Source organism: Clytia hemisphaerica, unplaced genomic scaffold (assembly GCF_902728285.1).
Source record: "Clytia hemisphaerica strain Z4C2 unplaced genomic scaffold, Clytia hemisphaerica genome assembly, whole genome shotgun sequence".
Taxonomy (NCBI): Eukaryota; Metazoa; Cnidaria; class Hydrozoa; order Leptothecata; family Clytiidae; genus Clytia; species Clytia hemisphaerica.
In genome coordinates this window covers 692,503-718,543 of record NW_027103968.1, presented here as the reverse complement: position 1 = coordinate 718,543, position 26,041 = coordinate 692,503, and the positions used below count along the sequence as shown (strand labels likewise).

The window sequence follows — 26,041 nt, the reverse complement described above, 5'->3', positions numbered from 1 at the left end:
ATCATTTTAAAGATCATCTCCTCCTTGTCATAAGCAAGAGAAGAGAGCTTCTGTACATCTTGGAAAACTCGCTTCGTAACTTCTTTCAAGCTCTTTGAAGAAATGGCTCAATCACTTCCATCAAAGTAAGTATGAAATGTTTGATTTTCAGAACAAAATTTTTTGATGCACGACTTTACTTTGGTTCTGAATTTTCAAATTTCTTAAATTATACTCGAGTCTACTCTCTCTATCTGTAGGTCAGGAGTTTACTTGTGGCTTTTTTATTTTAAACTTTTAGTAGAGGTGAATTTTAAACTTTTCTTAACACTTTTCAGTCCTGCTGGAGACAAATACGACCACCAATGGGAAGCTTTAGCTGGATGGTTTCTCGGACCACGTGCTGAAAACCGAAACATCTTCAATGATTTGATGTTAAAAGCTTTGAATTGGCATGAAGATCGACGTGAGGAATTCTTTCCAGCCGATCCTTCTTATTTCACGGAGGAGATCAAAAATTCCGAAGCTGCTCAACATGAGTATAAAGATATGGAAAAACAAATGAAAGAAATGCATCGAGAATTGAACAAATCCATTCCTTTCTTCAGCACCAGATATCAGGTAAAAATTTCTCATATTGAAAACCTTTGTAAAATTGGGATTATTTTGGCTAATTTGCTTTGCATCTCCTTACTCTTGTCTCCTGAATAGACGGGGGGGGAGGTCTGAATAAGCAGGGGGTAGGAAAATTTTCTAAATTCTAATAAGCAGGGGGGATGGAATAAGAGGGGGGTACATTAAGTCTCCTTATAGGCAGTGTAAAAGTAGGAGAAAAAGTTTTTTGATACCCATCAAACTGTTGACCAGTTATTGAGCACTTTCGTTTTCGAGAGATCCCTCTGTCCCGTCCTCATCCCGGTTGAGATCCCTCTAAATCGGATTCAAGATAATTCCGGATAGGAAAGTGCTAGAGAAATTTTCACAGAATGTACTTTTATTTGCCCTCTAAATGATAAAAGAAAAAAGCATTTTACCTCAGTCAATTTCCTAAAAAAGAAATTTTGAATCCGATTAATCAAATGAAAGATCGCCGTCGTGATTTAAAGGGTCTCAATGAACAATTTTTCCTCATCTTACTGAAAGCCTGATTGTAACACACACTCTGATTTCTAATATTTTCATAATTTAATAATTTTGTAATGCAATTTTAACAAAATCAGCGAGGGGGAGATTTCTTGATTGAACGGGGAGTGCTAAAGTTTAAATAATCAAATTGCATACTTTCAGGGTCACATGACATGGGACGTGACAATGCCGTCGTTCTTGGGATACGTATCCGGATTGCTTTGGAATCAAAACAACGTTGATTCAACTGCTTCACCAGTCACCACAAAGTTTGAAGTGGAAGTTGGTCAACAACTTTGCAAATTGATGCGATTTGACGACACCAAAGTCACACCATGGGGTCATTTGACAGGATGTGGATCAGTCGCTAATATTGAATCAATGTGGGCTGCAAGGAACACCAAATTACATCCATTGGCTTTGAAAGACTCTTGTGCTGACCCTGATTTCCCCGAATTAATCGGTATGGACATTTGACATAAGCGCTTTTCTAATTCCACAGATGAGACTAAAATAGCTAATTTGGGACAAGATTTTTTGCATAGGATATTTCGAATCTTTTGAACGGTAGATTTCACAGCTTTTTTGCTTAAAAACGATTAAATAGTGCTTTTTAAGAGTTTTTAAGCTACTTTAGTGAAAATTCGTCGCGGTCCTTCCCCTTCGCTGGACTTCAATGGGTTCTTTGCAAGAGTGTGTCCCACGAGGTCTAGAACCATTGGGAACCAGCTCGGCCCCGTGTAATGCTCAGAATAAGCTTAACTAAGGCCTTAATACAGCGCTGTAAGCTTACAGCGTAAGTCCCTGGGTGACTCTGAAGGCTTAAAAACCGATTTTCAGTAGTTCAACGCCGGTAAGTTTCGTATTGACATGTGTCTATAAAGAGTTCTCAATTCTAAAGTTGACAATGCTAGATTTTGAGCATTCTCCAATTTAAGGTAATAAAATCCAATCTTTATTTTCCAGACGGTTTGGAGTGCAAGGTGTTTGTCCCTGGTCAACAAAAAGAAAAGACTTTGAAAGAATGCACCGAATGGGAATTATTAAATTTGAGAATTGATGATATTTGTTCTTTGACTGGTGACGTCATCAAATGCATCGAAAAGATAAATCCAGATTTTAAAATTGACGTCAAAGCAACCGTTGACAAAGCTTTGGAGGTAAAAATTGTACTTTTAATTTTAACCCTCGATTTGGTTCTCATTATTTTTAAAAGGAGACTCGAATTTAATTCTGAGACGGGTTATTCTCTCTGTTCCTTCACGAAGCTTAATCTTTTCCATTACCATCTCTTATTTTCGGATTAGACCACCAATGGGAAATTTGGTAATCCAACCTTAACTTTTTTATTCAGAAAAATTCACCAGTGCAACTCGGTTTACCAGAATTTTACCGACGACACAAGATAGGTGAACCGAGCGCCAAAGATGCAACAATGAGAACATATCCAAGAGTCTTTTCACCAGGAACAAACCATTATTCATGGCCGAAAGCTTCCACCATTCTTGGTATCGGTGACTCTAACAACATTCACATTCAAGTAGACAGCAAAGCTCGTCAAGATATTGAGAGTGAGTTCATTTATCTTTTTGTTAGACGAGGCTTCTCGGGTAAGTTATGGCATGTCTTAAAATTACCATAATTTTTATATCGCACTAGTCGATAGAAAATGACCAAACAAATGACTGAAAATGAAGGGTACTATGATGAAGTTTCAAACCTGATGTGTAACGTTATTGTTTTTCGCTGATTTTCGCAAAAAACCGTAAACTGATTATGACGTTATAATCGATGACGTCATAACTTAAAATTGAATTTTTCAGGAAGGGTATATCCAATTATCAAACTTTCACCAAAGATGTATCTCACTAAATTAGATCATTCGAAAAAATTTTTTTTTCGAAATTCTGATTACGTCAGCAAAAAATAGGATTTTTCCTTTTTTCTTAATTTCCGTTGACGTCATGAAAATTTTCAAAAACTTCTTTTTTCAAATGATCGAGTTTAGTGAGATACATCTTTGTAAGTTTGAAGACAATTGGATAAACCATTCTTGAGAAATTCAATTTTTAGGTCATCGTTATCGATTATTACGTCATAATCAGTTTTTACGGTTTTTCGCGAAAATCAGTGAAACAACAATTAGGTTACACATCAGGTTAGAAACTTTATCATAGTGCACTTCATGTTCAATTATTTGTTTGGTCATTTTCTGACGACTAATGCGATCTAAAAAATTATGATAATTTTCAGGTTTTCAGACATGCCATAACTTACCCGAGTTCTTTTTCGTAGTCGGTAAATCCAGAAAAATGATCTGACTATTTAAATCAGCTCAGTCTGTAAGGCATTGGGAATCATATGCAGTTAACATATCACGAAAAGTCTCTCTGGAGAATCTTCTAAAATTTTACATGACGCAATTCTTCAAAGTTTATCTTCTCACCAACAGCTCTGGAGAATGAATTGGATTATGCATTGGAACACCAGATTGCAGTGTTCATGGTAGTGGCAGTGATTGGTTCAACAGAAGAGAGTGCTGTGGATGATATCGCAAGAATCTTGGCTCTCAAACCAAAATATGAAGCCAAGGTAAAGTCTGGTATTTAATTTCTTTTATAGAAAAAGTGAAAAACATTCAGTTTTCCGGTTTCGGTGTAATGCAACGAACTTACAGTTATCATTCACTCTAAGTATTTTTATGTCGTTTTTCGTATAAGCAATATTTTGGCTCAAATCCTTTTTTTAATGCAGAAAATCATATTCCTTGATTACTTTGATGTCCATGTTGGCATTTGACTCGTTTTTCTAATTCATCCTTTTTTGATAGAGAATAACCTGACTTCTTTCCAGGGTTTGACATTTTCGGTGCACGCAGATGCAGCATGGGGTGGATATTTGAATTGTATGACCCACGAAACTGGTGACAAGGAAAGCAACGTTTATTCCAATTGTCTTCCAACAAAAGCTCATGATTTCGTTCCTGCTATTCCACTTTCCGATTTCGTCAAGAAACAATATGTCAGTTTGCAGTACGCTGATACAGGTGAGAAACGCTATCGATCGAATTTCATAATGTAAATGGTTTAACTCTTAAAAAACACTTAACTCAATCTGACTGCAGTGCTCTAATACTATTCTTGATATGCGCAAGTCACTTTTCTAACGGAATCATCTGAAAATGTTGGGATTCATCCTGGTCGTATACTAAAAATAGAAACACAGTGCTCAAAATTCGGCTTTTTGGGGTTATTCCGTTAGAAATTTTAAAGTCATCTTGACTAACGTAATTAAGAATTGACGAAATTTGTGCTTTACATGAAAAACGTGTGGAGTTTTGATTCCTTGATTTTAAAATTAACCTCCTTAATCTCAGTGACCATCGATCCACACAAGTCTGGATTTTGTCCTTACCCTGCCGGTGCTCTTCTCTATCGAAATGGAACAATGAAAGGTTTCATCACACTTGCTGCACCAGAAGTTTTCCATAGTCCTGATGATTTGAATGTTGGAATTTATGGTTTAGAAGGATCGAAACCTGGAGCAGCAGCTTGTGGTGTTCTCTTGTCTCATCGGGTAAGGTCGAAAATTGGTCACACCAGCAAGGGTCAGACTTAATTCAGCTACCCAAGACTATTAATTTTCTACTATTGGACTATTTTAAAGTTAACTGTGATTATCGAAATTTAGCATTTAATGGTTAAAATGGGTACTTTTCCGACGTATTACTATTTTGAAGATCTTGAGAGATAATGGAAATACATTCTATTCTCTTTCACTAGGTAATCGGATTGGATCAAAACGGTTACGGTCGTATTCTTGGTCAATGTCAACTTGGTGCTAAATTGTTCTACTGTATGTGGGAAACTGTCGCCAGAGATGATGATCCTTTCATTTGCTGCAACTTCATTCCACTGGATTTGAAAGAATTACAAGAAAAAGGATTCTCTTTTAAATCACAACAAGATGTCCATGACTACATCAAGAAACATATCATCGATAAACCTAATGAACAACTTGTCAAGAATGTCCACAAAGAAATTGATTTCTTGGGAATCGTTGGTCCTGACGCCTTGATCAATTCGTTCACCGTCAACTGTAAGGACCAAATCACTGGCAAAGGTCAACAAAATATTGAGCTAGTCAACGATTTACAAAACCTCGTCTTCAACGAATTGACTTGTAAGTATTTCAAAATTTTGGTTTTTCTTTTTTTGAGTCTTGAACTTGTCTTAAATTTCAGCACTATCACCATGCAATACTGTTTCCTTGGAGTTTAGACGTAGTATTCTAAGCATCTTGGTATCGTTTCTTGGAATCGTTTCTTGGTATTGTTTCTTGGTATAAGTAGACCGAACAGGAGTGAAAGACTTCAGAAGATAATTCGTAAAGTTGAATACACTTTCTTTTTAGCGAGTGTTGGCGAAGACACAAAACGTGTGAAGATGTTCTTGACAACTTCCAAACTGGAATATGCAAATTATGGGAAATCTGTCCAACAATTGAAGGAAAGATTGAATTTACCGACAGAAAATACCCATGATGGACTTGGATTTTTGAGGAACACTTGTATGGAACCGTATCAAGCAAGTGAAGCTTATGTGGAAGTTCTTGGTGATTTGTTCAGAAAGACTGTTCTTACTTGCATCGGTGCTGTAAGTATCGGATATTTGCATTCCTGTAATCTCTATTACAAAGCCGACACCCTTATTATACTTTTCGCAACGAGAGTTCCAAGCTTTCGAAAAAGATAATAAAAAAAAAGGAAATCTCACATCATCTCTTTTTTCTCGGACCTTTGTCCTTTGTGATTAATCGTGTTGACATCCAACTTTTTTCCCCCCAGCTGGACACATCATACGGAGAAGAATATGGAGATGCTTTGGATTATCATACCTTCACTGTTGTCAACAATCTTCGAAAAGACGGAAAAATCTTCTTGGATTTCGTTCCCACTTTCACCAAGAAACAATCGCAATATAAAGCCGTCTTCAGAGTGATAATCCTCCCGGAAGACCAAGCAACATTTAGGTGAGTTTGAGTAAATCATTTTCAATAACGTTTACAATCAACGCGCTTTATTTGCTAGCTTGATGTTATCTTATTCGTAGCTTTTATGCTCAATTCGGTCTTGCCGGATTTACTAAAGGCCTTAAACTTCTACAAAGCAGGAAACTTTCACGATTTTCGTCTTCTATTTTGTTTACAGGGAGATTCAATCAAAAGCAACCGAACCACTCTTCATGAGAACAACTGAGAAAGTCAATCTTTTCCATTTCGTCAAAAATAATTTGGATGCAACAAAAACCATGGCTCTTTACCAAGGTAAATATCGAGTGAAAAAAATTCAACTGATTATTTTCTTCTTGAAAAAAAGAATGTTGGTTCGTTTTTAATCTACCAGGAATGTTTTGCTCGAGTTTTAGAAGCTAAAATTCCTTTTGACTGAATTTAATCTGAGCTTTTCATTCAGGAGCCAAGACTTCGAATACGTGTCTGGCAAGCATTCGATTTCACATTGACGAAGTTTGGAGAATGGAACGTTTCGAATCACCACAATATGCAGAATACAATAAACTTCAAAAATATTTCTTATACGGAGATGAAGAAGAAGCCTTCATGTCGCATGTCGTCACCAAGCAACCCGATTTTTACCAGGTAACACTGTCCCTTATATTTCGTGTCTGTTTTCGAGCTAAAAATTCCTACTACCCTAAGAGAAGAAAATTTTGGCGAATGAGCTCGCTCGCCAATTTTGGTGCAATCTGACGGAATTTGTTTTGTTGATTTAATAAAATTTCTAAATTTGAGAATTAATTTTGACGAACGAACCATTTTTGTTCAATATTTTAGCTTCCTTTCGAAAGTTACCAAGAACTGTTCATAATTAATCATTGCAAGTAAAATTGGTCTATGAGTATGGTATAGTAATCATGTCTTTCTATTTTCCTTTGCAGGTCGTGCGTCTAGGTGAATTGCCACATTCAGTGGAACCTCAATTATTGAACCTTGGTTTGATGGTTGAAATGTCAGCTATTCCTGGAACTCCATTGACCGTAGATGGTAAAATCATCGACCCTCTTCAAACTACTCGATATGGTGGCAACTACAGAGGTCGGCAATTCGCAGAATGCACAACTTCACTTTTGGTTGGTGGTGAGAATTGCAAAGTGTATTTCGATTCTGAATATTTGAACACACCTGCCACTGGAACTGATTGCTCATTGGTTTGAATCCGTACCATATCACAAACAACTAAATAAATTTCTCGATATATAAAAATCATTTTCTGTTAAATTAAATGTTTATAAAAAATTGTAAAAACGAAAAAAATATTCAAGTTAACTACAAAGTTCAAAGTTTTTCATACCTTCTCTCTATTATATCTATTAATAAACTTGTCTTATTAATAATGATCAATAAGGTCAGTGATACTTAAGTGAACATTGAGTTATTAGGTAACTCATTTAAAAATTCCTAATGAAATCGTAATAGAATGGTACTCTTTATTCTAGTGTGTATATTACTTTCATTTATTTGAAAATTGAAATATGGGAGAGAATTGGTCAAATTTTATATGAAATGTTGAAGCTTGTGTCAGAATATTACAACTCAAAGATTTGCCTTTAAGGCCTGTAACATTCGAGCATTCATTTCATTCATGATCGATTCGATTATTAATTTTAAAATTTTTGCCAAACCAACTTTAGTTACTTCATCCATGTTTTATTTTTTTTGCATTAGAGCATTAAATCGTACTTCAACAGATATATAAAATGTCTCCAGTATATTGGAGTAAAATTGTTCCACGTCCGAAAAATTGTTCGATCTCTACGTATTTATAATTCTGACTTTTAAAGAGATAAACGATTGTGATGAAAAACGATTGTGGTACCCTCGGGACAACAATGCCCCAACCACTATGAAGATACACTTTTATGCCAATGCATGATATGCACCATTGCAATATCTTGCAATATCTTCTCACATAAAATCATGGACCCAATAGCTGATATAGGTTGTAAGTGACGTAAAATTAATACAATAATGACCGGTTTGTGAGGGCTGTACTGAGAAATATTGCCCGAGGTCAAGTAACGTCCGAGCTTGCGAGGTTGTTGCGTTGACCGAGGGCAATATTTTTAGTACAGCCCGAAAGGAAACCGGTCATTATTGTATTTGTTAACCGTTTCTTTCAGCTTCGTTTGATTTTTAGCGCTTTATCCAGGAAAAATAGCGAAATAAAATGAAAAAACAAGCGAAAAGAGATAAAAAATTGTTATAATTTCTGACGTCAGAAATAAAAAATGAGAGAAATGATGTCAACGCATCTTCGAAAAAGTGACGTCACAATGAATTTTCCTAACGACGGGCAACTCTGGACAGTGTAGGCCCGTCGTCATGCGAAAAGAACCAATTGCATTGCGCAAAAAGCCGTGCAGCCCGCTTCGAAAAAGTAACCGGTTAACAACAGTCAATATTGCACTTTCAACCAATTAGCTGTTGGATCTGTGGAAGATATTGCAATGATGAATACCACGAATTCGGATCTTGTATCATGGATATCTTTTAAGAAGTATAAAGATTTTTTCCCATCTAACTTTTCTATCATCTAGGAATCATCTGAAACTGCTCAAGGATACGCTTTCTTAGAAAAATCGACAAAAATCCTCACAAAATGGTGAAAATGTAAAAAGAACATTTTTAGGTTTAAAACTCAAATAGTTGAGAATATCCGAAGGCTTGAAAAATTGTGTTTATTTTTTTTAATTCTTATAAAAAAACGTGTAAATTCCTTTTGGACAGCTATATGGCGGTTAAAAAAACTTCTGAGGCAGGTGGTGTTGTACGATTAATGCATTTCACCAACATCGAAAAAACGTTTAAGGTTTGTTTCTCTGCAGTAGCGAAAATAAAATGCTATTCCATTCTCTGTAAGAAAGATTTCTATTACTTCAAAATTAAGTAACTAAATTATAGCCCCTGAAACATTGACTCACATGGAAAATAAATTTTATCTCTTGCATTACAAAAATAATTCTAATTGGTGAAAATATCTACTATCTTAAAATACACTTTCGAATTAAAAACAACAACAACAAAACGAACACGAATTAGGTACAAAGGAACAAAATATAATTACACCAGTATAATGTTACCTTTCAATTAGCTTATAAATTGGTTGTAATACCCCTTGTGAGTAAGACCAAATTGTTTCCCAGATCGAGCGGGATAAGGTTTAGAAAATCGAAATAAAAATAAAATTAATTTCAGAATTCCATATTTTCATTTTCAATGATGCACATTGACGATTTACCAAAATTCTTGTAGTTGATTTCAAGTTTTGAGAAATGTGAGAAATCATTTTCCCATAGGCTTTCACAATCGAAATGAATCATGTGTTTAATCAGGTCTGGTTGCGCTCTTATAACGACTTCCGGTTGGCTAGACGAAAAAAATCTTCAAAACTTTGAACCAATAATTCGTAAGTAGTCAATAGCGCGCAGTGGTCCTTATTACGCTTTGCGACCAGGGGGGGGACGCAGTTACTACAAGACAGTATGACACTTACTACCGTGGTGGTACTGTATTCACAAGTTATGAAAACAGTTACTACACAGTGTAGTAACTGCTGTTTGGGGGTGGTGCCAAACACTAAAACTAGCACTTTTGATGTAGTAAGTGCTTATATTTTAATTCTTTTTAAATTCTTTGTTAAAAAAAATATTTTTGTTATAAATGGACGGAGAAAAAATTTTTCTCAGACCCAACTTTGAAATTATTTTTCTGTAATTATCATTAAAATGTTCTCAACAGCTGTTAACCAAGTAAATTAAAAGAAAATCTAGCACAAAATGGTATTAGGTTGAAAAATAATCGCAATTTAGGGTAATTTCGAGCATGTTTTTGATGATATCACTCTAAAACAGGGGTGGTACCTGGAAATCTTTTCAGAAAACAGTTACTACCAAGGTGTAGTAACTGCAAAGGGTGGTGGTCCTGAAAAAAATTGTTGAAAAAGCACTTACTACACATCATGTCTTGTAGTAACTGCGCGTCCCCCCCTGTTGCGACTGTAAAATGGCCTACTTTTCATGCTTGGTAATTGTCAACCTTATCAGCATTTAGATATGCTTACTGATCGCCAGATAATAATTGCTTTACTAAAAACTATTTGTAACCGTAATGAAAAATTATGTGCAGTTCACTCTAACTAATTCAAACTCGAAGGAGGAATCTAATTTGTTCGAATCACAGAGTGATTCGAATTGTAGAAAGTATTCTAAGAAGGTTTCTTCTTGATGGGAACTGGAAAATAAGTTTAAACAATAGAAAGATTCGAATAAGCGAGAGTCTACCGTATGCACAAACTCTTACTTAAAAATGATAAACGAAAAATATAAACTGTAAGATTTTGATGTGAGAAAATTTACAAATCTAATAAGAACATAATTCATTACTTACATACCTTTTTTTTTAAATAACACAAGAAATATCATTTTGATATTGATTATAGCTGTAACTCTTCACAAGTTTGGTCTAACACACGAAAGGCAATATGAAACTCACAGAGGGCGTATGAATGTACACCTGAGCTCAAAAAATCCGCCATCAAGTCAGAAATAAAGATCAATTCCGTGTACAGTTTCGCGACGTCGTGTGGTTCCATTTTCAACAGTAACAATACAAGCAACGGCAATAAATCGTCTGCAGATACGGCAACTTTTGAACGATCAACTTCAGTGCCTTCTTCATAAAGACGTAATCGCAACTCGACAATTTTCTCAGATACAGTCCTAAGCGCATTCGTCAAGCACTGCATTTTCTTTAAGGGACTTGAATTCGTAAAGATACATCGAATCTGTGATATAGCACTACCGAAATGCTTTTCAAATGTATCTTCAGCGTGTCGTATAGAAGTACGTCTCAAACTTGAGCGACGGCTACCATGTGACGATTCAGAATGCAAAATAGTGTTGACGCTTTGTGAACGACGAATATTTTCACGGATGTTATGCTCCTTTGTCTCATCTATCTCATCAGCCAAATAACGCCCAAAGACCTCAACGTTAAGTTCAGGCGAGGTCTTAAAAGCAGTCTTCTCAAACCGATCCTCCAATAATTTCGTACTTGCTTCAATAAGATTCATTCCATAGTCGTGAAGATTTTGCAAAGATCGCGACAAGACTTTATTTTTACTTCGCAATAAATTCTGTGTTATTTCTTTATGACCCGGATCGGTGATCGGTACTCGCCACGGGTTCATTGGCATCTTACTGGCGCCCGATTCATCGTCGGAACAAAAATCTTCATCCGATATATCACTCGTTGATTCATCGTCACCGAACTCACCTTCGTACGATCGGCCCTCGGTATTCGATGCATCCGACATTTCAGGTTCCGAATATTCAAATGAATTCGTTTCATGATCAGGTTCAAACAACTCCAACCACCATTCATCACGCATCTGCAAGCCTAGCTTACAAACGCTCAATTCTCTTAAAGCATTCACTCTTGCTTCAATAGTTTGCATGACTTTCCCATGTACAACACGATAGACTAGAATCAAATCTCTCCCGATTCGATTAAAGAAACATTTCTCATAACATAACCTCACTTTTCGCATAAACATTTGTGTCCGCTTACTGAAGTGTTCGGAGAGAAGCTCAGACACCATGTACAAATGCTGTAATACGACATTACATTGGTCAGTCAAGAAGACTTTATTCAATCCTAAATCTTGTTCACTGATGACGTAAAACTCGTTATAACTGGTCATGAAGCGCGAAGAGCCGTACACGATATTAGCGGTAGTTCGCATGATCTTCTGGTAATTTAATTGCAATTCTTGTGTGAAGTTTTTGAACTTGATACCAACAGGGTGTTCCTTGTTGTGTACAATAGATGAAATTCGTTGGTTCAGCGTCTGCCATTCTGGTTTCGTCTCTTTGACTAAAAGAAGGGTCAATAAATAGAGTACCTTTACCAAAAAAAACGGAAGTAAAATAACAAGATTGGCAAAGCTCTTGGTAAAGCAATCTCCATAATGCAATTTGCGGGTATAATAGTAACCAACAAGTCCTGAGTGAGTTTCTCAGTAACTTTGACTAAAAAAAATAATTTACTCTTGAGTGTTTGCAATCTAAAAAATTGTAACGAGTATTAGAATCTCTCCAAAAAAATGTACATGAAGCTGACCTTTATTTAAGCCATACAAAACATTTTCACCATATGTTGGACTATCCTTCTCTAAATCTAGAGGTAGGTTAATACTACTAATGCTAATGCTAATTCGGCCAAAAATGTACATGTCGCTGATGGTCTGCCATTTTATTTATGTAAAAGACACACCACAGAAACAACCCAGAAGAATATAGTCACTTACTCTCGGGATCTTCACCATATGTTGGGCTATCCTTCTCCAGATCTTTGATGACTGACAATATACATTCGCGTACACCAAGTGCTCGTAACTACAGAATTGATAAATTGGAAAAGAGTAAAAAAAATCATATTCTTTTCTATCTTTCAAAGGATTCACGATGTAAACACCAAAGCTATTTTCACCAGACTAACGTTGAAGATTTCTCTTAGTAGTCTATTAGCAGACAAAATTCCGCTTACAAGGACCAGCTTTTTTGGCTAAATCGCGGCAAAAAGAAAATTTTAGTTAACTCCTTTAAAGCATTGGATAAACTTACAGAAGGTTCTACTATACTTGAAATTGTCTTCATCCTTATTCATTCTCTATTAATAATGAAATGTCGATGACCCAGACTTTGTTTATTGTTACATAGTAACCATGTGAGAGGAAAATTGCAAAATTTTAATTTTCCTGCTTTCGGTTTTTCTAACCAATTTAATTATGATCTCAAATGCATATTTTGACCTTTAATGAGGTCAGGGCTATTAAGGACTTGGTCTTATTTATAGCAAGATAGTTTTGATGAGGAAATTTTAAAAAATTCAAACGTCATCTTGGTAAAGCTTTAAATTGCTTGCGCTAACAAGACCGATTGATCCGAAACCAAATTTGGAAAAAACTTTTTACAACACACGTTTTGAGAAATACTATAAAGAAAAGTTAAGAAATTTCTCCGGATGATTGTCTAATTCCAGGCTTCCATTACAGTTTGTTTTAGAAATTTGTTTACCTTCTTGTCAAGTGTTTGCGTTGAGACCATCTTTTCTTCTTTAACTCTCCGATACAAACGAACATACTGTGAGCAAGATTCATTCAACTCAATCTTCATATCCCGAACTTGTTGTGCTATATCCAATGATGTTTGAGCCAAAGCTTTCCCCATTAGGAGGTTCGCTAGGCTCTGGTGAACTTGATCTCGGGTACGTCTGGCTTCTGCTAAATCATTGGTGATTTTTCGACTGACAGCTCCTTTAGACATGGCTTCTTTTAAATTATCAACTTTCAGTTGTGCTTGGTTGATCTGTGAAAATGAATTAAGAAATAACCTCTGAATCATGCAAAACCTCTTGTTGCACCAACTTAAGCTCAATTTCTTGGGACTTTCGTGGTAAAATAAGATCTGGATATTTTGAACAGGTATAATCAGGCCGAAGTCGTTAAAAGCAAAAAGTGTTTTCATCTTTTTGAAAAACTTCGAAAAAAACTACTATGTCAGTTCAAAAGTAAAAAATATACCTCATTTCTAAGAGCTGGTTCAGCCTTCTTGATATCATACATCAAAGTTTCAAACAGCTCTTCACTAACTTGTCCCCCGTTCACTAGCTCATCTAACATTGGTAAGACTTCCACCTCTCTGATATTCCTCATTTGTGTCATATAATGTTCAGCTAATCGGGTATGCATCAAGGTCACATCTTCAAGTTGAGATATAGCTTTGTTTTGGGCTTTCAATGCATTGTTGACACTTTCTAAATCGGCAGGATAAAGCTGGATCCTTGGTAACACGTAGCAGTGCAACATTTTAAAGAGATTTTGTTCGTATACAATAATTTTCTCTCTCCTTGATTCCTAAAGTGAAAAAATAAACATGAAGAAAAATTTAGGTAGTAAATTACCTGATAAAGTTGTTTGAAATCTCCATCGTCATAAAGAATCTTCTGAGCACATGTGCTTTTAATTAATGGGTTATCAAATCCTTATAGTTTCTAGTAGTCATGAAAAATACAACATGGAGATCTATTATTTAACAAGTTACTAGTGTTTCAGTCTTTATATCAATATATCATTTTTAAATATAATTTCAATAGGCAAGATATTAAATAATCAAAATAGAAGGGTCAAACCTCATTGGGCTCAGCGAGAGGATTTTCTTGAACCAGAGTGCATGCAAGATTAAAGAGTTCGTCAATATCATCATCCCAGTCATAAAAACTATCTTCTCCAGATAACCAATGAGTCAATGGTTCACCAGCTGTAAAAGAGCAATACAATGACAATTTTAGATTGAGTTTACGCTAATTATTTAGCAAGTACACCAGGAAAAAAAGTTAAAATATGCTCTATAATGTAGATAGATAACACATTGAAAATCATTATTCTATTGTTCAATGGGATCCTAATTGGAACTCATTTCATCAAAACCTATATATATATTATTTTTTTGAAGAACAGAGAACTAAAGATAAAAAATTACTGGGTTAACTTCTTCTCAACTTATTCAATAGATACATCAATATACAACACTTACTCGTTTTGTCGATAGTAGCGTTCCTCCAACAAGCAACACGTTTATCACAGTCTATTGTTATTGATTGTAGGACCATCACGCGAAACCATATTGCTGGTTCCAAATTGTCTGATACCGCTAGAGTATCATCATCTGATAGACCAGCAATTCTTGGTATGTGACCGTCAACAAGTTGAACTGTTAGCCATCTTTCACTTTCTCCACTCTTCAGATAAAGATGCATCTTGTGTGTGAAAAACTCATTAGCCATTCGATGTGGAATGGATTATTATACTAACATAGTAATAATAAGTGGTGTTCTTTGTAGTTCTATCTAAAAGTAGAAGGGTTGATAAAGTGTACAATTTGTCCACCTAATAGCGCATACAGAAAATTTCTATATGAAAGAAAATATAATTTGACAATCCTTGAAATAATTGTGGCAATGAAACATTGCCTCTACAACTATAACCATTAGAAAGTGATCCTTTTTTCAATACATTGTTGGATTTCCGTAGCAAGTTTTGCTAATATAACTTTAGCGTATTATAACTTTTTATCTTGATAAAGCAATAAAATAGCAATAGATTCTTTACTTCATTATCTTTTTTTGAAAAAGTTCTCGGAATGAAAATAAAGTGATAATGATAATTGAATACTATCCACTGATGATCCGCGGCACTATTGTAAGCTAGAATTGCTTCGCATACTCTTAGCTTGAGAAAATGATTGACAGATTCAATTTTCTCGGCTCAATCCTCAAACTGCACACAAAATGGTAGACTTAGCTGTCACAGATCATTTTAATGGAAGTTGTTGGAATGTTTACAGACCAAATCAAAGACAAATGATCAAATATGTCGCTTTTACATAAAAGGGAAAATGTAAATATGGACTGAAAGGCCGAGGCTGTCAATTTATCCATCCTAAAGCCTGTAAAAAATTGCTCAAATATGGCAACAAACAACCAAGAGGCTGCAACCTAGGTACCATAAGTGCCAAAGCTTCCACCCGAGGATGTGCTCATCATCTATTACAAGAGAGGAGTGCTTTAATCTTGACTACAAATTCACGCATGTCAAGGGAACCAAACGACATCAGAAAAAGCAAAACAATCGTAATGATGAACCTCAGGATTTTCTCGCAATCCTGGACAACTTTAGCACAGAAATAATCTCTCTTGTGAACAATTGTTTCAGCAACCAAAACCAACAAATACAGTTCAGGAACCACGATTTGTCAAATCAACCTCAACAAACATTCAATCGTCAACATCCCCTACATCATCTACCACCCCAGCACCAAACAATGGAACCAACATTTCCAAGGAATCTACTGGGACAGTGACTGCCCTTACTGATGCTGACGTGACCCGACTACCAAAACTACTTCTAAACCTACACTGAATATGTTTTCGTTTGTCAATATACAAGGACTTTGCCAACAAACAAAACCTTCATCTGTACCCTACCTCAAATATCTTACAAACAGCTCAAAACAACTGTTTTTAGGCTTAACCGAAATGTGTTCACCTTTCTTGACACATTCTCTTTAATTGATCATATCTGTTAGAACAACAAATTTTCATATATCAAAAGTATATATTTTCTGAATTTTCTAATGGTAAAAGTTTCAGCTGAATTTAAAAAACTGGGCAGGATATAATTAAAATCTTAAGAATTTCAACCTTACCTACTTCAAAGAAGTTAAAGTCACCCATAGCTCTTGAATTTTGAAAAAATAATTTCGATACTATGTTCCCAATAGATTGAACTAAAAAAGAGTCTTGGGATTTTATTTGGAATTGACTTTAACTCTTTAAATCCTAAATTCTGTAAAAATATCGATAAAAAAGTAAATTTAAATGTGATTTTTTCAGTTATCTATAAATTGAGGAAAAACAACTCGGTTAAGAAATAAAATCCTAAACACTTTTTAAGTTTGATCTTTTGGGAATCTCATAAAAAAAGAATGAAGTCGATATCTAAATGCTATGGGTGACTTTAACTTCGTTAAAAGTAGTATGGTGTGGTAAAATTTCGTTTTTTTCTACATCAATTTGAAATTTTTAACGAGATGATTGCTGTTTATTTGAGTAATCAGTGAAATGTGTCAAAAATATTACTATTCAATAGAGGTGAGAATAAACATCAGCTGAATTCTCTCTTTTGTCTTTGTTGTTTCCGAAAGAGACAATTATTTGAGTAAATAATCCATCATAAGACGAACTTCGTTTTGAAATTTAAATGGTTATCACTCTGGATCAAAAAAAGATTTCAAGATCGCGATTTTACCAAAATGAAATCGTGTAACTTTTCTTCCACTTTGACTGAAAAAATTTTTTTTGACAAAAAAACGGAAAAAAGGTGTACACATAATATTTGAGATTGAAAATTACACTTTTTTAAAGAAAAACAGAGACAGAGTAAAATCGAAATATGGCAGAGCAAGCGGAGGATACAACATTAAGAACATTTGGAAGAGCTGCCTTTCAGACACCGGTCCAAGACTATTCAATGTGTTACCAAGAAAAATACGTGACAAGACCAAATGTTCCAAAAATTCCTTCAAAAAACAACTTGATCAATTTTTCCAAGATGTTCCCGACCAGCCACTGCTCCCTGCCTATCGCCCTTACAGGATGGCTGACTCGAATTCAATTGTTGAAATGGTCAAACACCGGACCCCACGGGTTGAGTGAGCAGAGAATTTGCTGAAACACATCAAAGGTAATCAAAGGTAGGTAGATCAGTATCAAAAGTAAAAAATCGGAAGACCGCATTGGGTTATTAAAAAAGGGGGGTGGGTACTAAGTTGTGGGGGCCAGTGCCGGGTGGTGGTCTGATAAGGTAAGTAAAAAAAAACTTAGTACATGGTACTAAGTGGTGGTCCTAATTGAAAAAAACATTTTTGCAACTTTGTATCAAGGGACTAAATGGTGGTCATCAATACCAAATATGAAGCATCGAGTTAGTATCTGGTACTCAAAATCCTGAAAAATCACAACAAATTTCTTGTTATAGTCAAATTTGGAGCAAAGCACCAAATTCGGACCAGACAACATGCCTAATACCCTGTGGATTGATATTAGAAGGGCGGTCCAGAAATTTTTTAAGGGTAGCCCTTATTTCTGGACCCATTTATTGAAAACCTAGGGTAAAGCCCAAGAGCTCATTTTTATGGAAATTTCAAACTCATTTTAGGCCAAAACCAATTTATAGAATCTGAAGCTCTTGAAAAACTATGTAGACGACTTTTAAGAAGTATGGCTGATTTCTGTATGAATGGGATTTGATGTAGAAGTGTCATTTTATATCGATTTATGACCAAAATGAGGGGGAAACCACCACTTCTTCATCAAATAACTCCCGTGTAGTACAGGAAATTTTGAAATTTTCATAAAAAAATGAAGTTAAAAAAAGGAAGTTTTTTTAGAACATTTAAAGGAGGTGTATATACCAGAAAGTACCATTATTAAGATTTAAAGGGTGGTATACCTATTTTGAGGGGGAAAATCAACTTAGTACAGGATACTTAACGGTGGTGTGTCATTTCTCAATGATGATAAGATTGTACCGGGTACTAAGGGGTGGTATACCTATTTTAGGGGGTAAATTCAACTTAGTACCAGGGTACTAAGTGGTGGTGGTCTCAGATAAATTTAAAAAAACAAGAAAGTACAACTTTTCGGCACTGGTCTAGTACCACAGCTTGGTACCCAAGCAAACTCTACTCGCATTTTCAATTGCGAATAAAACTATTCTGAAACATATGCTGTGAAACATACTTACACCTATCCTATATTATCAAGTGTTACAAAAAAAAGTATACAAGTATCTATCTATCCATCTATAATACTTCATACTAAAAGGACCTAGGACCCAGTAAGTTTGAATTATAAAGATTGTAAGAAAACTAAAAATATTATATACCTAAACTTTTCACCATCAAAAAGAAGAAAGGCTAACTTAAATTTTGAGCTATCATACTTTGGATTTGTTTCACGTGTTCAAAAGCTATGAAGAAAATTTGAAAAGATTCCCTTTCGAAAAAGCGCCATTTTTGAGAAAACAGTGCGAGTCACTGTTTTTTCCCCTCTTTTGCTTTTGTACAAGAATTGAGAGTGTTTTTCTTGCAATGCAGCATCAGTCAGTTTAAAGTTTTGATTGAGGTTAATTGACGTTACTAACATCAAGATTTTCCGATTTTAACGATTCATTTTTATTCTTTTGACAATCAAAACATTTGAAGAATCTTTAGGTGTTAAAAAAGTACCAAAAAAAACTTTGTCCTAAGTCTAGCGTTAAAACACTAACCTTCAGACCTTCAAACTTACTTTAGAGAACTTACAAATCGATTGTGGTTCCAAAACTTCCTGGGGAATTTCCCTTTTTTTCCCAATTATTATGACCTTGATTGTAGAGCTTGTGACACTTTAACTTTTTCCTCTTCTACCTACAGGAAGCTGATTCAACACTACACTACACTGGCTAAAGTGAAAGTAAAATGCAAACACCATTATTAAAAGAGCATTAAATGAAAATAACAGTTAGTCACACTAGGAAATCTAGCTTTCAGAAAATCAACATCAGTCATCTACAGGATGTATATTTGCACAACAAGGATGAGAGTTACATGAATCAAGTTTGCAAGACAATTAATTAAAACTTGAAAGTTTGAAACAAAATAAAGCGTGCAGCAGCCAAATATCAACCAACCAAATTTTGTCATTCAATTCCGCCTCCCCCGTAGATCTTTTGCTTGTGAAGTTGATCTTCAAATTAGTTTTCAAGGTTGGCTTGGCTCAAATTTTTTCACCTATCTATGGCTCAAATTTTACAGTAGGCAATTTCTCAAAATTTTTGAAAATGTTAATTTCATTAAAAAGCGCTGGGTTATTTTTTCATGAATCTCTTTAGAAGTTTTGCGGTGCATTTTTTTGCTTGAGAGTCAAGTCAAGTAAAAACGATATAGCACTTTCGCAGCATTAATATCTTTGATACCGTGAGAGGTCCTAAAGCCGACAGCCCAGCCTAAAGCCGATGGGGTCTTTCAAAGATACAAACTAAAATAAAAACAAACCTTTCGATGTGACGCAACGAAGATACCATAGAAATGGTCAAACACCGGACCCCACGGGTTGAGTGAGCAGAGAATTTGCTGAAACACATCAAAGGTAATCAAAGGTAGGTAGATCAGTATCAAAAGTAAAAAATCGGAAGACCGCATTGGGTTATTAAAAAAGGGGGGTGGGTACTAAGTTGTGGGGGCCAGTGCCGGGTGGTGGTCTGATAAGGTAAGTAAAAAAAAACTTAGTACATGGTACTAAGTGGTGGTCCTAATTGAAAAAAACATTTTTGCAACTTTGTATCAAGGGACTAAATGGTGGTCATCAATACCAAATATGAAGCATCGAGTTAGTATCTGGTACTCAAAATCCTGAAAAATCACAACAAATTTCTTGTTATAGTCAAATTTGGAGCAAAGCACCAAATTCGGACCAGACAACATGCCTAATACCCTGTGGATTGATATTAGAAGGGCGGTCCAGAAATTTTTTAAGGGTAGCCCTTATTTCTGGACCCATTTATTGAAAACCTAGGGTAAAGCCCAAGAGCTCATTTTTTATGGAAATTTCAAACTCATTTTAGGCCAAAACCAATTTATAGAATCTGAAAGCTCTTGAAAAACTATGTAGAAGACTTTTAAGAAGTATGGCTGATTTCTGTATGAATGGGAGTTATTTGATGTAGAAGTGTCATTTTATAATCGATTTATGACCAAAATGAGGGGGAAACCACCACTTCTTCATCAAATAACTCCCGTGTAGTACAGAAATTTTGAAATTTTCATAAAAAATGAAGTTAAAAAAAGGAAGTTTTTTTAGAACATTTAAAGGAGGTGTATATACCAGAAAGTACCATTATTAAGATTTAAAGGGTGGTATACCTATTTTGAGGGGGAAAATCAACTTAGTACAGGATACTTAACGGTGGTGTGTCATTTCTCAATGATGATAAGATTGTACCGGGTACTAAGGGGTGGTATACCTATTTTAGGGGGTAAATTCAACTTAGTACCAGGGTACTAAGTGGTGGTGGTCTCAGATAAATTTAAAAAAACAAGAAAGTACAACTTTTCGGCACTGGTCTAGTACCACAGCTTGGTACCCAAGCAAACTCTACTCGCATTTTCAATTGCGAATAAAACTATTCTGAAACATATGCTGTGAAACATACTTACACCTATCCTATATTATCAAGTGTTACAAAAAAAAGTATACAAGTATCTATCTATCCATCTATAATACTTCATACTAAAAGGACCTAGGACCCAGTAAGTTTGAATTATAAAGATTGTAAGAAAACTAAAAATATTATATACCTAAACTTTTCACCATCAAAAAAGAAGAAAGGCTAACTTAAATTTTGAGCTATCATACTTTGGATTTGTTTCACGTGTTCAAAAGCTATGAAGAAAATTTGAAAAGATTCCCTTTCGAAAAAGCGCCATTTTTGAGAAACAGTGTGAGTCACTGTTTTTTCCCCTCTTTTGCTTTTGTACAAGAATTGAGAGTGTTTTTCTTGCAATGCAGCATCAGTCAGTTTAAAGTTTTGATTGAGGTTAATTGACGTTACTAACATCAAGATTTTCCGATTTTAACGATTCATTTTTATTCTTTTGACAATCAAAACATTTGAAGAATCTTTAGGTGTTAAAAAAGTACCAAAAAAAACTTTGTCCTAAGTCTAGCGTTAAAACACTAACCTTCAGACCTTCAAACTTACTTTAGAGAACTTACAAATCGATTGTGGTTCCAAAACTTCCTGGGGAATTTCCCTTTTTTTCCCAATTATTATGACCTTGATTGTAGAGCTTGTGACACTTTAACTTTTTCCTCTTCTACCTACAGGAAGCTGATTCAACACTACACTGCACTGGCTAAAGTGAAAGTAAAATGCAAACACCATTATTAAAAGAGCATTAAATGAAAATAACAGTTAGTCACACTAGGAAATCTAGCTTTCAGAAAAATCAACATCAGTCATCTACAGGATGTATATTTGCACAACAAGGATGAGAGTTACATGAATCAAGTTTGCAAGACAATTAATTAAAACTTGAAAGTTTGAAACAAAATAAAGCGTGCAGCAGCCAAATATCAACCAACCAAATTTTGTCATTCAATTCCGCCTCCCCCGTAGATCTTTTGCTTGTGAAGTTGATCTTCAAATTAGTTTTCAAGGTTGGCTTGGCTCAAATTTTTTCACCTATCTATGGCTCAAATTTTACAGTAGGCAATTTCTCAAAATTTTTGAAAATGTTAATTTCATTAAAAAGCGCTGGGTTATTTTTTCATGAATCTCTTTAGAAGTTTTGCGGTGCATTTTTTTGCTTGAGAGTCAAGTCAAGTAAAAACGATATAGCACTTTCGCAGCATTAATATCTTTGATACCGTGAGAGGTCCTAAAGCCGACAGCCCAGCCTAAAGCCGATGGGGTCTTTCAAAGATACAAACTAAAATAAAAACAAACCTTTCGATGTGACGCAACGAAGATACCAAAGTGTCAACTAAACTGACAGATTTGATACACTGAACCAATTGAACCAGAATAACAATAATTGCTTTTTATAACAAAACATGTTTTTTTATTGCAATATGCACAACGTCATAAATGACAACAGTAGTAACAGCATCATAAAAAGTAACGAAATGTTTTGATTTTCCAAAGCACACGAAAATATAAAAGAGGTCTGTGTACAAGCGTGCTCATTTTGAAACGTTACGTAATCAAGCCTGGTTTCTATTACTTTACACTAGCACTTGGCTTGATTGCGGGTTTAGGACTTTGTGTAAGGATACATATAGACGACGTATATTACATTATATTATATATTACATGATAAGAATACAAATAGACGACGTATATTACAATTATTATGTACTACATGACACCTTGCTCCTATTCTAGTAAAGATAATATATGTCGTCAAAGAGTACACTTAAATGAAGAGCTGTCCGATTGCGGGCCTTCCGTAAATAAACATCCGGACTTATAGGTGGTAAAGAGGGCGTTGATAGTTCAACCCTAACTAGAATTATACCGTGGTTAACAAGACAAGACGGTGGTTGCTTGATCAATTGGGGCGGTGGATGTGATTCGTCCAAAGATGACGTATTTCTTAGATACACGTTAGTATATACACCTTTTCGACCGTAGCCACCAATTGCCGCGCGGGCATTTTTCTGTCCGCTTTATCCTACTAAAACCGTCCCAGTCCTTTATTCGCACCAATAAACAATAGAAAAATGGGTCAAAAAAGGATTTGGACGGTTTTGGTGGGATAAAGCGGACAAAAAAATTCCTGCGCGACTACGGTTGAAAAAGTGTATTCAATCTTTCTTATTTGATCCTCTTTTGCATTAACCCTGCTATCAACCTTTGAAATTCTTCAGATACTTTACTTGATAGAGAGACAGCTTCATTCCTTTAAAAATAACATTTAAAAAAAGGATTTGCCTCATTGATTCGATGTTTGTTATTCAAATTAGTGCTACCACATCCGCCCTTTTTTCAACTTCGCGCAATTTTTACAATTTAGTCTGTTTGTTTCTTGATGGAAACTAGTCCAAGTCGTTTCGTATTTTTCCCGCACAAGTCACTTTTATTACAAAACTGTTATCGTTTTAAACATGAGCAAGGGATCCAGAATAAAAGGTAATTATTTTTACAACTCGCACTTTTTAATTACATTAATTGACATCTTGACATTACAGCTAGCTATCTTGTTAGATGTTTTGTTTCAAAATTTCTAGCAATAGTTTATCGTTCAACTTGGAGAGAGAATGTTTGTAAACATAGAATTTTTTTTCATAACAGTTATTTGGGGGGTCGGAATTAGGCTGGGCTGTCGGCTTTAGGACCTCTCACGGTATGCATTTTGGCGGGACGCTAGTGTGACTAACTGAATAAGGATATCACATATATCTCTGCTTACTCTGCTTACACAGAAGCCTGTAGATGGAGAAAGAGAGAGTTGTCAATGGCAATCAATTGTCAATGACAATAGACCTTTTTTTAAAGAGGCAGCCATGTTGAATAATTATGTACTCCAGCATAAACAGTTACATCAATATGCCTTCTTACCTGTCTTTAAAAATATAAATAAAAGTAATCACGGAAAAGGACGCGAAAAAAAAAGACATAAGTGTGAGAACAGAGTAATCAAACTCGTTAGAAAAAGTACCATTAGAAGTCATAAAAAATCAACCTGAATAAATGCAATCGAAATCCCAGAGAACTTCATAATTCCCCAAACAACATTACATTACTATGTCAAACTCCCATTACATAAATTGTACAATTACGTCAGAGTAGACTACGCTCGCCACCGAAGAGGTTTATTTGGAAAGGGTAATTACATTTTATTGTTCGCTTCTTTTTTAAAGATTGGCCGGGTTGGAAAAGTATGAATTTCTTTGTACATATTTTACCTACCCCAAATATTTAGGAGGCTGAGTTTTAAACAAATGGCCAAGTTGAAACGAACGATAAATGTATCAAGGTCTGTTTTATTTACCCCCTGGTGACTTAACAAAAGAGACTTAACTCGATGTTACAATCCAATTATTGAAAGTTTGTCTCGGCCTTTTTATAATGAGCGAGCCATACGTTCTCTGATTACGCAATTTTCATATTGACATTTTCGAGGCATTTTGATGTAACTGATAAAAACAATGATACAGCCATGCATAATTTTTAAAATATGCATGATACAGTAATTATGCATGGCTGTATAATTGTTTTTATGCTGGAGTACATAATTATTCAATATGGCTGCCTCTTTAAAAAAGGTCTATACAATGTCAATATAATACAAAGTAAAGAAGAGGTTTTATTTATAAAAAGTTCTCCTTTACTTTGTTATAATTTTGACATATTATAGGTGATGGCTTAGGCAGGTAATCATAGATAAAGTAAAATACAAAACTATATCTTCAAAACTTACAATTTCAGTTGTATCATTGTCAGTTCTTCCAGCTTCCTCTTAAAAATAGAAAAACTCGACATTTTGATTGAAAGTGAAAGTGAAACTGAAAGTGAAAGTTAAAATCAAAACAAAAATCGGAGGGTGTTACTTTCATATAATTTCAGGACCATAAAGTGCATATTTTTTATGTAATTAAATAATATATATAGAGATAAATTTCATTAAATTTGATTTAATATACCCTTTCATAACATAATGAAAATAAGGAACCGATACAAAAACGAAAAATCTAGCAAATAAAACTTATGAATAAAAGCTAAAAGTTGGATAAAAAGCTTAACCTCTATCTTTATTGGCACACAACGCGGAAAACTCTTTCAAGAAAAAGGATAGACCTTAAGTACGCGCCATCAAGGTGATAGGAATCGTTATGAAACTCAGGTAAATCTAACTGCACATGGCTGTTTTTTTTATTTTTCATGGATTTTTGTGATTTCTTTTTTTTAAGAGCCTGAACCTTTCATGTTTTTAAAAACACATTGCTTACCTGGTTTGCAGAAAACACTTTTGAACACTTACCTCGAGAGGTAAGGTGTTTCTGGGAAGATTTTTTGCCAAAAACACCCAGAAAACCATGAAAGGTTCAGAAAAGGTGTTTCAGGTAAAAGTGTTTTCAGAGATAGAGGACCCTGCCAACGCACCGGACTGTCTGGTGTATTTGTCCGGTTGCAAAAAGTATCCTTTCGCTACACCGGACGCAATAAGTCCGGTGTCAGTCCGGTGCTGCATACAGGGAATTTTGGACGCCGGACATTTATGAAACAAAAAATTGAGAAACACCGGACGCACCGGACTGGTCATGTCCGGTGTTTTGATTGTCCGGGGGAAAAAATATCCTTCTCCGACACCGGACATCCGACTTCCTTAAGTCCGGTGTAGAGATTGTCCGGTGGTAAAAAAATTCTCATTTTACACCGGACTTTCGCGTGTCCGGTGTGCGTTAAGTCCGGTGCGTCGACAGGGTCCTGTTTTCAGTGTTTTCGGGACTTTTTTGACATGAAAGGTTCAGGCTCAAGACAGGGGTATTGGTGAACTCTTCCAGGGGTCTAAACTTAGATTTTCCAAGGGCACAGGTGAAGGCTTCTTTGCCTTCTTTGCCCTAGACAGGAACCCGTCTGCGTATTTTTTTAAATCTGATGAATACTTGACGGGTCAGAGCTGTGAGTCCGATTTTGGACTCAAAAAAATTACAGTGGGAAATTCGAATTTAGCGCTGTCCTCACTTACTAAAA

At 35.3% G+C, this 26,041-nt stretch overlaps 2 protein-coding genes across 3 annotated transcripts; one reads left to right on the top strand and one right to left on the bottom strand.

The window, feature by feature from the left end:
* Positions 1-15: 15 nt before the first annotated feature.
* On the top strand, positions 16-7,449 carry LOC136810424 (L-tyrosine decarboxylase-like). Its single transcript, XM_067066990.1, has 14 exons — positions 16-125; positions 318-600; positions 1,267-1,567; positions 2,071-2,264; positions 2,459-2,675; positions 3,557-3,696; positions 3,958-4,150; positions 4,481-4,680; positions 4,887-5,286; positions 5,518-5,759; positions 5,951-6,135; positions 6,314-6,429; positions 6,578-6,762; positions 7,062-7,449. The coding sequence occupies exons 1-14, from the start codon at positions 103-105 to the stop codon at positions 7,335-7,337; spliced, it is 2,955 nt and encodes a 984-aa protein (XP_066923091.1). The 5' UTR covers positions 16-102; the 3' UTR covers positions 7,338-7,449.
* A 3,056-nt stretch (positions 7,450-10,505) lies between these two features.
* Positions 10,506-24,824, bottom strand: LOC136810423 (uncharacterized). 2 transcript variants are annotated; one of them, XM_067066989.1, is made up of 8 exons: positions 24,768-24,824; positions 19,839-19,916; positions 14,778-15,090; positions 14,374-14,501; positions 13,766-14,098; positions 13,260-13,550; positions 12,491-12,578; positions 10,506-12,057 (listed from the first exon to the last, which is right to left on the bottom strand). In XM_067066989.1, the coding sequence occupies exons 3-8, from the start codon at positions 15,025-15,027 to the stop codon at positions 10,616-10,618; spliced, it is 2,532 nt and encodes an 843-aa protein (XP_066923090.1). In that variant the 5' UTR covers positions 15,028-15,090; positions 19,839-19,916; positions 24,768-24,824; the 3' UTR covers positions 10,506-10,615. The 2 variants fall into 2 exon arrangements, with proteins under 2 accessions (XP_066923090.1, XP_066923089.1); XM_067066988.1 differs by lacking the exon at positions 19,839-19,916 and having other exon boundaries at positions 24,768-24,822.
* Positions 24,825-26,041: the final 1,217 nt, after the last annotated feature.

Excerpts from the sequence above, each read along its gene's own strand:
- LOC136810424 (XM_067066990.1), top strand. The coding sequence starts at position 103 with ATGGCTCAATCACTTCCATCAAA. Across the intron at positions 601-1,266 it reads TCTTCAGCACCAGATATCAG|GGTCACATGACATGGGACGT; the intron begins GTAAAAATTTCT and ends GCATACTTTCAG. Across the intron at positions 5,287-5,517 it reads CGTCTTCAACGAATTGACTT|CGAGTGTTGGCGAAGACACA; the intron begins GTAAGTATTTCA and ends CTTTCTTTTTAG.
- LOC136810423 (XM_067066989.1), bottom strand. The coding sequence starts at position 15,027 with ATGGCTAATGAGTTTTTCACACACAAGATGCATCTTTATCTGAAGAGT. Across the intron at positions 13,551-13,765 it reads AACCAGCTCTTAGAAATGAG|ATCAACCAAGCACAACTGAA; the intron begins GTATATTTTTTA and ends TCATTTTCACAG. Across the intron at positions 12,058-12,490 it reads ATATGGTGAAGATCCCGAGA|TCAAAGAGACGAAACCAGAA; the intron begins GTAAGTGACTAT and ends CCCTTCTTTTAG.